General features: G+C 38.3%; 1 protein-coding gene across 1 annotated transcript in view; it reads right to left on the bottom strand.

Annotated features, from left to right (window-relative positions):
* The window catches only part of Dlg5 (Discs large 5), a 390,290-nt gene that overhangs the window by 75,494 nt on the left and 298,851 nt on the right, over positions 1-15,945 (bottom strand). The window contains exons 22-23 of the mRNA XM_068225698.1: positions 13,712-13,928; positions 13,392-13,630 (exon numbers count right to left, since the gene is read on the bottom strand). Of these exons, the coding sequence (XP_068081799.1) occupies positions 13,392-13,630; positions 13,712-13,928 (456 nt within the window). The remainder of the gene's footprint in view (positions 1-13,391; positions 13,631-13,711; positions 13,929-15,945) is intronic.

Raw genomic sequence — 15,945 nt, 5'->3', positions numbered from 1 at the left:
TCACATAGGAGAAGAAACTGAGGAACTTTTGGTTCGCTTTGAAGATGTATGCGACTCAAATTTTAGTGAAAGTGATGATTATGATGTTTTGAATCTTCAGATAGTGCACCAGAGAATGATGGAGCCGTGCCATTGGCCTACAATGTCAAACAGTGATAGTGACAGTGCTAAAGAGAATGATGGTGACAGTGAATTAGATGACTCTTGGACTGAATGCATATTTCCAGAATGTAATGTTGTCCATCCCCAGGCCCAAAACATGTACCTCAACCTGATGTTCTTAACACTTTCATTTTTGACACTATTAGTAACAGAGACTAACAGATATGCTTCACAAACATTCACCTGCATCCAGCTGGCACAACACTGCAGTGGAAGAAATGAAAGCTTTCTTGGCTTGCATACTGAACATGGGACTGAACAAAAAAGCCTACAAGAGCTAGTTATTGGTCAGCTTCATTCTCCCTAAGTTCACCTTGGTTTAGCACATGTTTTCCAGAAATAGATTCCAGCTTCTGTTGGAATTCTTTCATGTTGCAGACAACAGAGGCCTTGCGCCCCTAATGAAGCAAATTATGATCCCTGTGGAAAATTCCAGCCTGTTGTTGACCATGCCAATAGAGTTTCAAGGTACCATTTCACTCCACATCAGCAACTATCTGTTGATGAAAGTTTGGTTGCGACGAAGAATCACACAACACTCGTGCAATACCTGCCAAATAAACATCATCACAGGTGGGGTATAAAACTTTGGATGATACGTGATTCAGTAGTGAATTACTGCCTAGGATTTTATGTGTACAGAGGTGAAAAATGTCAATAAAGACAATATTGCAAATCATGGTTTAGGGCGTGTGGTACTGCACCTGCTCACTATAGGTAATTATTTACAGAAAGCATACCATGTGTTTGTTTGTTGACAATTTCTTTATGTCAGTGCCGTTAGTGAAGGATTTGAATAAAATGGGAACAAGGATTGCCTCTACTTGAAACAAAAGTTTGGTGTTGGGGATGGAAAATACTTCAGGTCAGGGCCTCTGTTAGCTATGAGCTATAGGGAAAAGAAGAGTCAGAGGAATCCTGTCCTTCTACTGACTAGTGAAGGTAGGGCTGCTGATAAAACTTTCACAACTAAACGCCAGAGTCAGCAAGAAGAAATTACAAAACCAGAAGTGGTAAAATGAAATGTCGTATGGCTTTTAGTGCCGGGATATCCCAGGATGGGTTCGGCTCGCCAAGTGCAGGTCTTTCTATTTGACATCCGTAGGTGACCTGCGCGTCGTGATGAGGATGAAATGATGATGAAGACAACACATACACATACACCCAGCCCCCGTGCCATCGGAATTAACCAATTAAGGTTAAAATCCCTAACCCGGCCGGGAATCGAACCCAGGACCCTCTGAACCGAAGGTCAGTACGCTGACCGTTCAGCCAACGAGTCGGACACCAGAAGTGGTAGGTAATTATAATAAATACATGGGGGGGATTGATACTAGTGATATGATGTTGTACACATACCTTGATAAGAGGAAAACTGTAAAATATTGGAAGAAAGTAACTTTCAACATTATTGCAAGGATGGTGTTAAATAGTTACATCCTATAAAAGGAAAATTTTGGAGGAGCTCGACACCCGATGTCAAGACTGGCCTATACAGCGTCAGTGAGTGGCTTGAACATAAGCAGTCTGGTGTGGTTTCACCTGACAGCGTAAGTGATGTAAATGGAAGTACCGGTACTTCTACTAAACTGTGAAAACTTCCTGAAAAAAAAAAAAAAAAAGGAGTCTAACTGCTGCGTGTGTAGTACCAAATCAAAAAGGCGTGGATCAAGGACAGTGTGTTGTAAATGTAGCAAAGGCTTGCATCTAGATTGTGCTCCAAAACATAAGTGCAATATGATCACATGAAATGTATCATAAAGTTATGGAGGAGGATTTTGTAGTAACTTAGGCTGTTTATATTCTTCATTTTATTATGGATATTGATTTTGCATGTTTTTCTTATCTCTTGAACTCTTCTGGAGTAACTAATAATGCTACTAGGCACAGTTCTCTCAAATGATCACTGTTACTCTCCTAAATTAGTAAAATATCCAATGTGTTGACAGGTTACACTCTCGGTGTCTTTCTCTCCACATGTTCCATGTTTTTGGAAATTAATTCATACATTGGAAAGTAGGCCTACTTTAACAATATAAACTGGTATATATGATCCCAGATAAGAGTTAATATGAATTATCTTCACTCAGTCACTTTGGATTTAGTGTACAATGTGCTAATTCATTTCAAATGAAGTTTTTCCTTTTTTTTAAATAACAAAATAATTATATTTTTGTGCACAGTATTCCATGATTTTTTCCTTTTGAAATGCAAGTCACATACCAAGTTTTACCTCCATATCTTTTAAACTGAGACGCTTATTAATTTTTTTTATACAGTGATGCAAAATCCACTGAAACATGCTTGGCATTCTATGCATATGACGACTTATTATGTGTCGGCACCCAAAGGGTTAACTGAAGGATGGGAAGTGTTTCTGAAGAAGAAAAATGTTCTCACCCCAAACACAGAAGTCTGTTCAAAAATTAAGGTACATTTTTCTCAGAGCCAATGTGAAAGTGAAATTTTGTACTGTGCATATTTGAAACTTCCCTAACATGTGTCACTTGGCTGATGATGGCATTTGATACAAAGGAGATTCATAGCCTCGTAAATAGAATACAGTAGAAGTCCGTTATAGCGAGAATTCATAACAGCGAAAAATTTACTCGCTATAACGGATTGTCGTTATATCCGATTTTTGTATAAAAGTCGGAAAACCCCCCGTGCACATTAAAATCAGTATGAAACGGCAATCGGTTTGTTCAAAACTTGCGTTTCCGTAGATGATATCCACACTACGGCTTACTTGTTTGTTATTTTTCGTAATCCGAGACTACGTGAAAGTGTATGTTTAATTTCGTTCTGAAAAAATATAATACCGTATTTCTCCGAATCCAAGATGAACCCCACTTTTTTCTTCAAAAAATTTAAATCAAGCTCAAAAGGATCTTTGTAAAATCATATGAATGCCTTGTTGTACAGTAGGCCTACGCATTTTTAGACGCCGAACATTGACTTTCGTCATGCCGTATTTCTTTTTTTTCTTTTTTCGGGTGCACAATTATTCTTTATTTCCACAGGTTTAAGGACCATTAACTTAACATTAGCATCATGCTACCGAAGAGAACACGTTGAAAATTTTCCGGCAATACCTATCCCATGCGTCTCTACAATACAACGATCCATCAGAAAATTATTCTTGCAGTCTATAAAACTGTTACTTTTATGCAGCGTCAGATATAACCGGCTACCGTTACACGCATGTCTCGCTTGCCAGGTTTGGCCAAATTCAGCGGCCAGCGATGTATAGGCATAATCGCGGACGTTGAGCGTCAACAAACAAGTTTATTGCGCCACGGTATGGCCATTCCGCCCTTGCGTTTTTCGTGCACATACCTCACAATTTCATCTTCCAACTTCTTTAAAGCGACCTTGTTGCAGATCACTGAATGCATTTTTTTGTACAGTACGCTTTTTTTTTAGCTCTTTGTCTTCACACTAACGCCAAATATTGGCTTTACTTAGGCCTATGCCGTATTTTCTTCCGGCTGCACAATATTATTCTACATTTCTGAGTGTTTAATAACCATTACCTTAAAATTGGCATCATAATATCGACTAGAACCCGTCAAAAACTTGCCGGCAATACCTTTTCCACGTATCTTTACAATACGACTATCCACCACGAAAATATTCCTGCTGTCTATAAAACTAAATTTTACTAAGCGTCAAGTACAAGAGACGCGTTATGACTCTGCCACTGAGTAGCCATGGCTTTTCTAAGAATTAGAAGTGTCACATGTTTTGATGCCATTCTGCAGATTTGAGAAACACACAGGCATTGTACAACCGGTTGTCGCGGCTAGCGATGTACAGTATAGTAAAGAGGCGGTCGTTTATTGTCAATGAGTTCTGTGTGCGTGTGAAAAGAAGCAGCGTGGTTACCGCGGTAGTTGCCAGTAGTATCCATTAAGTTACTGTTAAGCCGCAAATGCAACAACCCTTGAGTTTTCGCATGAGATTCTGAGAAAAAAAAGTCTTGGATTCGGAGAAATACGGTATCACTCCAGAGGTTTCTGTGGCAAACACCTCAGTTTTCTTCTTCAAACAGCGTCACCTAACCTAACTGTATATGTATCATGAAAACATATTTGAAATACATGTAGAGAAATGATAACCTCCTCGCTAAAAATTTACATGTAAATAGCCTTTCCGAAATTTAACTAGACGCGAGAAGATACAAAATATCTTCTGAAATCAGTGATGTACTCTGCCATATCTTCAGGTGTAATACATTCTTACTTAACTTCCGTATATAACATTAAAATTAAGATACAGTTTATTTCAATCTTTATTTTTAACGAGTTAACAACCGTTATTGGACAAGTTATTTACGGATTTATTACGAAAATATGTTCTCTTTCATTTCGAATTTACGGAACAGCTGTCGACGGGTATTACTAATCGACTCCGACATCGCCTTTGAATTAGGTATAGATATCAAGGATAATTTAATAAAAAACCACCTATTCAATACTTTCCACGTTTAATGTGGCTATTCTCTACAGTAGAATTCCGCTGTAACGAACACCAGTATAACGAAATTTTCAGAATAACGAATAATTTTTTTGGTCCCTTCCTTTTTCCCTATTTGTTGTATGTTAAAATATTTCATTTTAACGAATTTCGTAGTTTCAGTTTAACGAATTAAAATTGAGCTCTTTTCATTGCCAGTTTGACCATATTTTCTCAAATTAAAACCAAAATTCATCCTGTTTTATGACCAACATTTTTCTTGTTACATTATTTCGTTATTCAGACGATATGATCGCCATTTTCCATACATGCGCCGTACGCGATCGAGAAGGCGTATTTTGTGTAACCAATACGCTTCGCCCAGTTCTCACATATGGTATGGAACTTATTTGGGAAAGACTAACGGTGTCCGACCTTCGAACTATTGAAAATGTAAAGGCCCGATTTCGAAAACGAATACTGGGCATCTCCATGATGTCACCATCACGACTTGCGTATGAATTATCCAAAGAAACGTTTTTACGGGAAGATTTGAAAATAAGAATGTACCTAGCTTTCACATACGCAGCGAGTAGTAGTTCTCCAAGAGAGAAAGAGAAAACAAGCAGAAATCAGCCTGGATTTTTATTCAGCTGATGCTATGATTGACCGCAGATGGACCGGTCCAAATAATGACGTGAGAAGTGCTTTGAATAGGCTGGCGGTACATGAGTTTCACCATAGTCTATGCCGTCGATCAGACTTTCATGAACCGTCCCTACATTGTGTGATAAACATTGCAATCGCTATCATTTCAGCAAGTGCAACAAGAGAACAAAATCTTCACTAGAATATGCTAAAGATTAATGTATTTTTTCTTTTAATGCACATTTGTACGCTATTAAATAAATAAATATGCTTCGCCCGTCATCCAATGTAAGACGTCACTCTATTAGCTGAGTAGGAGCGCCAAGTTTGCAATCCACCAATGAACGCTACGCTTTGCGCAACCAATAGGCTTGGCCCATCAACCAATGTAAGACGTCACACTATTGGCTGAGTAGGATCGCGATGTTTGTAATCCACCAATGAACGCGACGGATGCATTGCATGTTTCTTCTTCGTATTTAATTCGCAAAGCCTATTCAAAGCACTTCTCACATTCTCTTTGACTTCTCATGTCATTATTTGGACCGGTCCAGCTGCGGTCAATCAGATGAATAAAAATCCAGGCTGATTTCTGCTTGTTTCTCTTTTCCTCTTGGAGAACTACTTCTTCTTGCTGTTAAGGTTATATCATTAAACTTGCAAAGTTCGTGTGCATTTCGTTAAATAAATAAGTACCGTACATATCATCGCAAATGGATAAGCAGAAGCGACAGCAGTTTTCGTTGAGTGAAAAACGTAAAATACTTGCGGAAGTAGAGAAAGGCGGAAAGAAAGGAGATGTAATAATAATAATGTTATTTGTTTTACGTCCCACTAACTACTTTTTAAGGTCTTCGGAGACGCCGAGGTGCCGGAATTCAGTCCCGCAGGAGTTCTTTTACGTGCCAGTAAATCTACCGACACGGGGCTGTCGTATTTGAGCACCTTCAAATACCACCGGACTGAGCCAGGATCGAACCTGCCAAGTTGGGGTTACAAGGCCAGCGCCTTAACCGTCTGAGCCACTCAGCCCGGCAGAAAGGAGATGTAGCGAAGAAGTATGGCATTAGCCCGTCAACACTTTCTACGTTTTTAAAACAGAAAAGTAAGATAGAGGAAAACATTGATGCTGATGCCCTAGGTCCACAGCGTAAGGAGATCAGGACAGCCGACTACAAGGAGGTGGACCAAGCCGTCTATACGTGGTTTGTGGAAATGCGGAGTAAAAACATTCCAATAAATGGCCCACTGTTATGTGAGCGTGCGCGATCTTTCGCACGTTCGCTTGGGTCACCTGAGTTTATGGGTAGTGCTGGTTGGCTTCATAGATTCCGGGAGAGATATGGCATATCCCACAAAATTATAAATGGTGAAGCTAACGATGCCCCGAAGGAAGTTGCGTCTTCATGGCAGCTGGAGACTCTAAAGGATGCCTTGAAAGAATATTCGCCGGCAGACATTTATAATGCAGACGAAACTGCTTTATTTTATAAACTAATGCCGAACAAAACCCTTGATTTTAAGGGAAATAAGTGTTTTGGGGGCAAATGTTCAAAAGAACGTATCACGGCTCTTTTGTACACCAATTCCACAGGGACGGACAAACTGAAGCCTCTCATAATTGGGAAATTTGGGAAGCCAAGGTGCTTCAAGGGGGTGCAACATCTGCCCTGTGAATACAGGCACAATTCTAAGGCATGGATGACATCTGTGCTATTCAAAGAGTGTTGTTGGACTTGGAACGTCGGATGAAGGCCGAAAAGAGGAGAATTCTTCTATTATTGGACAATTGCTCTTCTCATAATTGTGTGCCTCGCCATTTGGAGCATGTAAAAGTTTTATTTTTGCCTCCAAATACAACTTCAATTCTGCAGCCGCTGGATCAGGGTATAATTCATGCAGTAAAGCGGCATTACCGAGCTCGTGTAGTCCGACGAATGCTGTGCAACGTTGCCATGAATAGAGCCATTAACATCAATATATTGGAAGCAATGCAGATGTTTAATGCTGCATGGAAATCCCTGAATGCAGACATCATCACAAACTGCTTTAGAAAAGCTGGAGTGGTTTTTACAGAAGACGTCGCAGAAAGTGAAGTGTTGGATGATGTGGAAACCGAGGAGAATTGGAAGCGTTTGTGTACAACATTGGATGTGCCATCTACAGTAAGTCTTACCGACTACATCAATGTAGATAGTGATGTAATAGTCCACAAAGAAATCACAAATGAGGAAATTGTGGAGGACATTATGAATGATAGAGATCCATGCGATGAGGAGGAAGAGGAAGACAACCCCCAAAATGATTGTGATCGACAGAGCTTGACTCTTCAGCAGGCAACGAACATGGCATGTAGCCTTCAAGATTTTCTCGTGTCACGAAGTGATGTGCCAGAATCTATTTTAAATTCATGTGCAGTGGTTGGTGACTATTTGGAACGAGCTTTTGTGTCTGGATCTGTTCAGAAGAAAATCACAGACTTTTTCAAAAAATGATGTTCTGGAACAGTGTGTGTAGACTTGCTGGTACAATGTAAAAATAGATTTTCTGAAAACATCTGTCAGTACTGTAACTCTTATTATTATAATGGTATTTTGAAGTTATATAGATCCTGCAGCTGATGTAACAGGGCAGATGACCTCGTAGTTCCGCCCCTAAAAACAACCATAACTAATGGATATAATACTAGGCGAGTTCTTACGAATTGACTTATTTCAGTATAACAAAATTTCAGTATAACAAATTAATTTCAGAGGTCCCCAAAATTTTGTTATACTGGTATTTTACTGTACATGATTTTATGTAGACTTATTTGGTCAGGTACATGTTTCACCCATTATTTTGGGCATCTTCAGCCTGTAAACAACCTTTAGGTCAAGGTTTGGGACCTTTTTAACCAATATAAACCTACTAATATATACACTATATACAATATATACATTATATACATTATATACAATATGTATGTATGTTTAGTCCTCAGCCCGAAGGCTGGTTGGATCCTCAACAGCTCCGCCATCAGCTGTCATAAATGGCCTAGGCATCACTGAAGAGGCGTACTAGGGAAACGAGGAGTGAGGTAGTTTCCCGTTGCTTTCCTCACCGAGCCAGCCGTTGCTATTACATATCAGTCTACCAAGCCCACTGAAATGCATGCACCAACTGACCCTATGAGCAACATTTTCACACCATTCATAGCAGGGACTGGCTGCATAAGGAATGGCATTACTAGCATCACTCATACCTCAGTCACTTTCATCTTGTCAAAGCCAAGGATAAAGCTGAGACAGATCAATGAAAGTAACAATATTGCTCTAGCCCATACCAGAAGACATAGTGCACCGTAAACACAACGTCCTGCCAGCAAAGGCATATATACAATATATACAAACATAAGTTAATACAGTTAAGTTTGTTTTGGTCCTAATCTATCTAATATGAAAAATGTCCAAAACTAAAATGGATCTTCTTTTCGGTAAAGAGGATTGCATATCGGGGTTTATGTGACCCCTATGTCATATTAAGTTCTTGACGTACCATGTCTGGTGACAGGATGTGTCGTCAACAATAAGTGGAGATTTGAACTGATTGTTGCTTGTAGGTTGGTCAAGATTGAAAATATAAATTTAAATTAAATGTGTTTTAACTTGGCAGTTCTATTCTGGTTAACTTAAAATGTTCAAAAATAAAAATAAAATGAAACGGATCTTCTTTTTTTAAATCATAAGTCTTGAGAAAGGGTGATATTAAAACTGGGGCTTATTTGACCCACGATTTTCATTTACATGTTCTTGACGTAACTAATATTTAAATGTGTTGTCATGCACAAGTGGAGATTTAAAAGCCGATTGTTGTAGGTAGACTGGTCAAGAACGTTGTGAATGAAACTGTTAGCGTCTTGACTTTGGGTCTCATGTAACGTCAAGGAATTGACAAGAGTACAATATTAAGCTGTTTCATAGTTTTAGGTTGCTGCTTAATTGAGAAGAAACTCCTAGACACTTGATACAGTCTTGTGTGAAAATTGTTCCCGTTGATGTGTTGCTTGGTCTTTGGGAGGGATCTTAAGAATATCTGTAATGAAGTAGAAAAATAATTTTGAATTAAAAATTTTAGAGCACGCGTTGTGATAAAATGTATTAAATTAACACCTCTTAACTGTAAAATGACTTACTTGTTCAATTAATACTAGATGGACCTGTCTGTTCCGGCAGCGCCTGTCTTACCACCATTTCTACTCCTGGTCTTGTACTGGTGCAGTAATGGAGGGGCGGGGCATGGAGGGAGAGTGGGGGTAGGCTGGTCTATGGGCGTGTGTGCTGTTGCTGGAGGGGAGTTTCTAGAAGCAATATGGGCGGGTTTAACTTTCGGCATGGTGGATGAAGCATTTGAGTGTGGAGATTTAAATAATTGAGGGATTTTGTTTTGATCTGAATTCACGATATTAATTAATCTAGGTGTTAATTCGTACAAAGGATTTTTAATTTCATTGACGTTGTTGAGATTTTTATTTTTATTGTAGGTTTGGTCTAAAAAGATGTGTAGGTTTTCCAGTTCATTCATTAATTTCCCTTTACCTATGCTTCTAATGATGGTAAGATCTTTCTCTATGGATGTAAAGTGATGGCCCGTTTCTCTCATATGCTGGCTCATCGCTGAGTACTTATTGTGTTTTTGAGCGTTATAATGTTCCAGATATCTCGTGTTAAAGCTCCGGCCAGTCTGTCCGATATAAGAAAAATCACATTGTGTACATGTTAGTTTATATATGCCGGTTGTTTACAGGCTGAAGATGCCCAAAATAATGGGTGAAACATGTACCTGACCAAATAAGTCTACATAAAATCATGTAGAGAATAACCACATTAATCGTGGAAAGTATTGAATAGGTGGTTTTTTTATTAAATTATCCTTGATATCTATGCCTAACGTCATCTTCAATACGGAACAATAATGAGAGTTGTTACTTGTAAATCGCCTTTGAATGTCGACGAGTGAACTCGCTAATGCACATAGCGAGGAAACGATGCCGAAGGTAATAGATCGCATGCAATATCACCGTTCTTGTAAGCCTAAAAAGAAAAAACTCCGCACTGCTCTACTTCTAAATTGACGTTTTGGCATATTTTGGCTCGGTTTGGTGGTTATGTGCTGAAGCATAGACATCCAACCAATGCCAATCTGCCATTCATATCGATTTATATTGGCAGAGCACGATCTCGAAACCCAGTTGCCAACTCTAATATTTACATTCGCCACGTGGTTAACCATTCTCGCTCAGCGTGTATGATATTCGGTACGCTTCGCGATGTTTTGCATTTTCCTTCAGTAATTAGTGTGTTTTTCATATTGTTGGAGGGTTCTAGTGACAGATCAGTGGAATGCCATAACCTACTTACTGTGCCAGCCACTAGCGGTGAGTGGTTTTATTTCCTCATTCTCTTTTATTCTTAATAATATATTCTCTTATTAGTGTCAGATGCTGTTAGTAAGTGTAGTATTTGTGAATTTGTTTTCAATCCATATTCATTAGTTTTTCTGAGTACGGTACTACATTTTACAAGGGCTGTTTACCGTGGTCGTATTGCATCTGCTGATCTCGCGGGCGTAGCGCGCTGGCAACAGAGGAAGGGCGATGCTCATTTGTTTTGGGAAACTTCTATTTAGAATTAAGGCCGTGTGGAGTATAAGTTATGTATTGCCAAGTGTAGTGTAGCGTCGTAATTAGTGTGAATAGGCATCAGTGAAGTTAGTTGTACTTGTAATATCAACATACGAACGTTTTAAGTGAAAACGAGCGGAACTCAGAGGAAAGCAATCAGGCGAAAGGCACTAACAATTAAAGACAAAGTGGAGATTATAAGTGGAGTCATCTACAATTTCCCGTGTTGCTTTGGCGAAGGAGCTGGGGATGTTGCCGTCTACTTTGAACGGCATTATAGTGAAGAAAGAGGAGATCTTGGCTTCTGCAGGGAATACTACAGCAAATTGCAAGAAAGTTAAATCTGGAAAGTACGATGACGTAGAACAAGCTCTGCTAATATGGTTTAAACAGCAGCAAAGTTCAAACATACCTTTGAGCGGGACTACTGTGAAGGAGAAAGCCGAAGAAATTGCGTGCAAATTAAAGGTACCTTTTACCGCATCGAACGGGTGGCTGGACCGCTTTAAAAATCGAGCCGGTATAGTTTACAAAACAATTTGTGGCGAAGCAGAGAGTGTAAGTGCAGAGGAAACGGGAGTGTGGAAGAAAACAGTTTTGCCTGCTAAAATAAGCAGTTACAAACCTTGCAACGTTTTTAATCTTGATGAATTTGCACTTTTTTACCAGCTTATCCCAGATAAATCTCTAGTTTTGAAGGGAGAATCTTGCCACGGGGGATAATTAAGTAAATTGCGAGTTACGGTATTGGTTGGTGCTAATATGGAAGGAACTGAGAAACTACCTCTACTGATGATAGGGAAAGTCTAGGAAGCCACGTTGTTTCAAAAATGTCAGGACTTTACCATGCAAGTACACCAGCAACAAGTCAGCTTGGATGACAAGTTCCCTGTTTAAAGAGTACAGTAGAAGTCCGTTATAGCGAGAATTCATAACGGCAAAAAATTTACTCGCCATAACGGATTGTGGTTATATCCGATTTGTTGTAAAAGTCGTGAAAACCCCCATACACATTAAATTCAGTATGAAATGGCAATCAGTTTGTTCAAGATTTGAATTTTTGCGGATAATATCCACACTGCGGCTTACTTGTTTGTTGTTTTTCGAAATCCGATACTACGTGAAAGTGTGTGTTTAATTTAATTCTGAAAAAAATAGATATTACCGTATTTCTCCGAATCCAAGACGACCCCCACTTGTTCCTTCAAAAAATTATCTTAACTTTGAGACCACTATTTCCTTGGAGTATAATCTGTAATATCATTTTATGATCTTTTATTGCAATTGTACTCGATTTGTTCATTACAACGTAAAAACATTCACAACTTTTGCACTCGATCTTCAATATAACCATCTCATAACAGCCTATTAGATCATACTGTTTTATCACCTTTGTATTTACACATTCGTTTTCAGTTAGTTATTGTAATATCATCTATTTTAACATAATGTTATTTAAAATGTTGTTCTAGGACAATCTGACTTGTGTAAATGAGTATTCACCGCTGATGATGACCCCGGGTAGGGTCAAAACTAGTACATATTATAATGTAAACGTCTGCATTGAAAAAATTATTGTATTCAATAGGTGGAATATCTAATTTTGAATAAATCATATGTAATCTCAGTTCAATACAGGTCAATTAGAATGAAATTCATTGTTCTTAATAACTAGGTTGGACAGTCCCATCTTCCGTAGTCTTGATCTGGCTCCTCTGATTTGCATAGTTCTGAGAGGCACTCAGAGATGCACTCTGTGCGACATGCTGTAATGTTAGGCAGCATGAAAGTAACTAGGACAAATGCTGGTGAAGGCAGAGTTTTGCATTGGTGCAAAGCTGTACAACTGGAAGACAACACTGAAAAGTACTACTGGGAAACTCTTACCTATGCTCTAAGCCAATTCATTCTTCTGAAATGGCTAGTTTCATGGAGGCAGAGTTGAAAGCAGCTATGTACAGTACTGTACAAAACTGAAACCTAGACGATAAACGACACAGATGGAAAGAAAGAACAGAAGTCTATGATATTACAGAAATGTACTGAAAGTGAGTTGAGAAGATTGGATTACAAATAAAAATGGATACTGAATCAAGTATGAGAGTGGACAACAATTTCATAAAATTTTAAATGAGTTTGATAGGACATACCCTGAAACATATTGGACCCTTTTATTAGTTCTGAGAGAGTGCATGAAGATATGAATGGCAGTACAAGTTGAAGGTTAGAGTGGCATTACACTCTCAGGAACAAATTATATCACATATCTGTAATACTTCACTTACAGACACAAATTAAATGTATGAATGAGTGCATGGTATTTTATGTTCCTCACATTTCATATTGTATTAGACTTAACCCCCATGTAGATATAAACCCTGTGGATACCAATATCTACAGCTGCATGGAACTTACACAATACCATTTGTTCATTTTATTTTTATTTGGAGCAATCACTTACAATCCAGTCTTTCAACTCGCTGATATGAGCACAATGCTACTTCTTCATTCAGGGTGCCAGAATCACTGTACCATCCTAAGTTGATATTGGAGAAGCTGGCAAGTTCCTTAGAGTCACGAGATGAACTCCGCTGATGTTTCTTGCGCCGAAAAAAGCTGCGTCTTGCCGAAGTTGATCCACGTCTTGCATCGGCTTCGAGATCACCCAAACTACGTCGTAACAATAATTCTTCCTCCACCCTGTAAGATTACAATACAAGCTCTATTTCTTTTTAAACAAAGACTTTACATGTCTTAGGAGTGAACAAATGAGATGCTTACTTGTACTTGCTAGGTATGATTCCGCACTGTTGTTTGTGACCATCCTCGTCTACAAACCAAGCTCGCCAATGACCAGGAACTCCATTGAACATGGTATTATCTACATACAAAATGTCGTCTTTACGAAAGCGCAGCTGTAATGAATCCCCCACATCTCGATCAAACAATGCACGAATGTAAAAGCTGTCTCCAGGCTTGTCCTTTATTTCATTGTAGCCTGCAACAAGTGGAAAACACACATTAAAATTCATGTTTCTTTAGAGTACATTGCAATCTCCTGAACTCTGAATAAGATATTTGATATATAAGAGAGTTAAATGTATTCCATTGATTACTATTATAATAACAGTCTTTAAACTCTGTGCCTATATTAATCTCAAATACATCTGCAAAGTTGAAATTGATCGCTGTACTATCATTTGTACGGAATAGGACTGAATGATATTTGATAAATTTCTTATGTCATGAAGTAAATTAATGATAACCTCATGGACAAATAATTGAAGTTTTGGTGTGATTAACTGTATCAAGTATTATTTAAGTGAGATTTTTTAGTATTGGATGAAGAACTGTTAACTTGGAATTGACATAACCATTGCCTGGAAAAGCACAGAAAACACATTTTTCACAGTCTAGGATCAAACCACACAACTTAGCTTTTGGTCGTATCATAGAGTGCATTCTAACTCAGATGAACAGCATCAGATCAATGTTGAAAAGTGTCGCACTCCAATAATTTAAAAATAAAAGTGCAATATAAAGAAACCAAATAGACAAATATGATTAAAAAACAGAATGCAAAGAAGGGGAACAGGAACATACAAAGGATAAATGCAGAGACAGGCAACAAAAAGGAAAGAGAAAGATTCTCATTCATTCAAGCTCTAAATGCTGCGCCTAGTCACTCCTCTCTATCTTCTGCTGTTTGTTATATCTTCACAGAACTTTCGCATCCCATTTTGCTCTTGATGTCGACCTCTCCCTTTCTTCCCACACTTTGTCCGTGAAAACAATGGTGGTGAAGATACTGTATAATTATTACTTCTCTATCTGTTTTTCTTTCTGTTCAGCTCGTTTGTGTCATTTTTACTGCTTTTGCTTTTCTAATATTCAACTTCCGATTAAAGTCGAACTCCACAGAGTAACTATTCCCTTGCTGAAAACCTTTGATGTGTTAGTGAAATTAGCTGTGGTCTTTAGAGGCCTGGATTCAATTCCTGGTACTGCCAAAGATTTAAGATTGGCAGGAGGGCTGGTATGTGGCTAAAAAGGTACAAGTAGATCACATCTGAAAGCACTGCACCACCTCGAGGAATACAAGGACACAAATTTACTTCTTAAGACATTCCATGTCTTCACAGTTGCACTTGCTCCTCAGCAATCTCAGTTATTGACGAGCTCATTTCCGATTTCTAGTTTTACCGGCAAGCTTGATGTCAGCGGTCATTCCCCAAGAGATCCTATTTTTTTAAAAGATTTCTTTGCTTAATAAAAATCCTGTAGATCAAAACAATGAAAATGAGAGTCTTGGCAGGATTAACAGGCAATGACATCCTTATTAAAGCACAAGCAGTAACCTTCAGTTACTCCTTCCTGCGAAAAGGTTCAAAGCACTTCAGACAAAGGAAATGTGTGTCAGGACAGGTTGTACAGCAGTTAATAACGTAACAAATTACCTTCACCATCGTCTAATGATTCAACTGTCACACTTCCGTTTCGACTAGAATGTCAATCAACCCACATTCTTAACAACATTGTAACATTGCATCAAATTGAGATGGTCCAAAAAAGGTCCTATTTAAACATCGTTCTTCAACCGTCAACTTCAACTTCATTTTTTTTAAATCAAAATGAACCACATCACCATATGCCATTGATTTTCAACTCTCTCTCTTGTAAACAAATAATTGCTGGTTACTTGACCATCTTTCATTATTATTTTATTCTACAATTTTTATTAAATACGATTTTTATCGTCATTTTCGTTGTAACCGCTGGTCGGCCAACATAATTTTTAGCAATTCTATCACTCGTTCATAACAGACTGTTGCTTTGTTCATTTTAATAGAAGCCTTCTAATGTCAATATTACTACCACTTTCACCAATTGTATATTTCCTCACTCGTGGTAATATCTTTAATACCAACTTCATTACAAGTCTTTTACCATATCTTAATTTAGTTCAAGTCTCTTCAAGGTTTTTAAAAAAATCTGTTTTATTCCATGTATATGTA

The sequence above is a fragment of the Anabrus simplex genome, chromosome 1, assembly GCF_040414725.1.
Source record: "Anabrus simplex isolate iqAnaSimp1 chromosome 1, ASM4041472v1, whole genome shotgun sequence".
Lineage (NCBI taxonomy): Eukaryota > Metazoa > Arthropoda > Insecta > Orthoptera > Tettigoniidae > Anabrus > Anabrus simplex.
The sequence above is the reverse complement of the archived record's forward strand: the minus strand, read 5'-3'. Positions and strand labels throughout refer to the sequence as shown.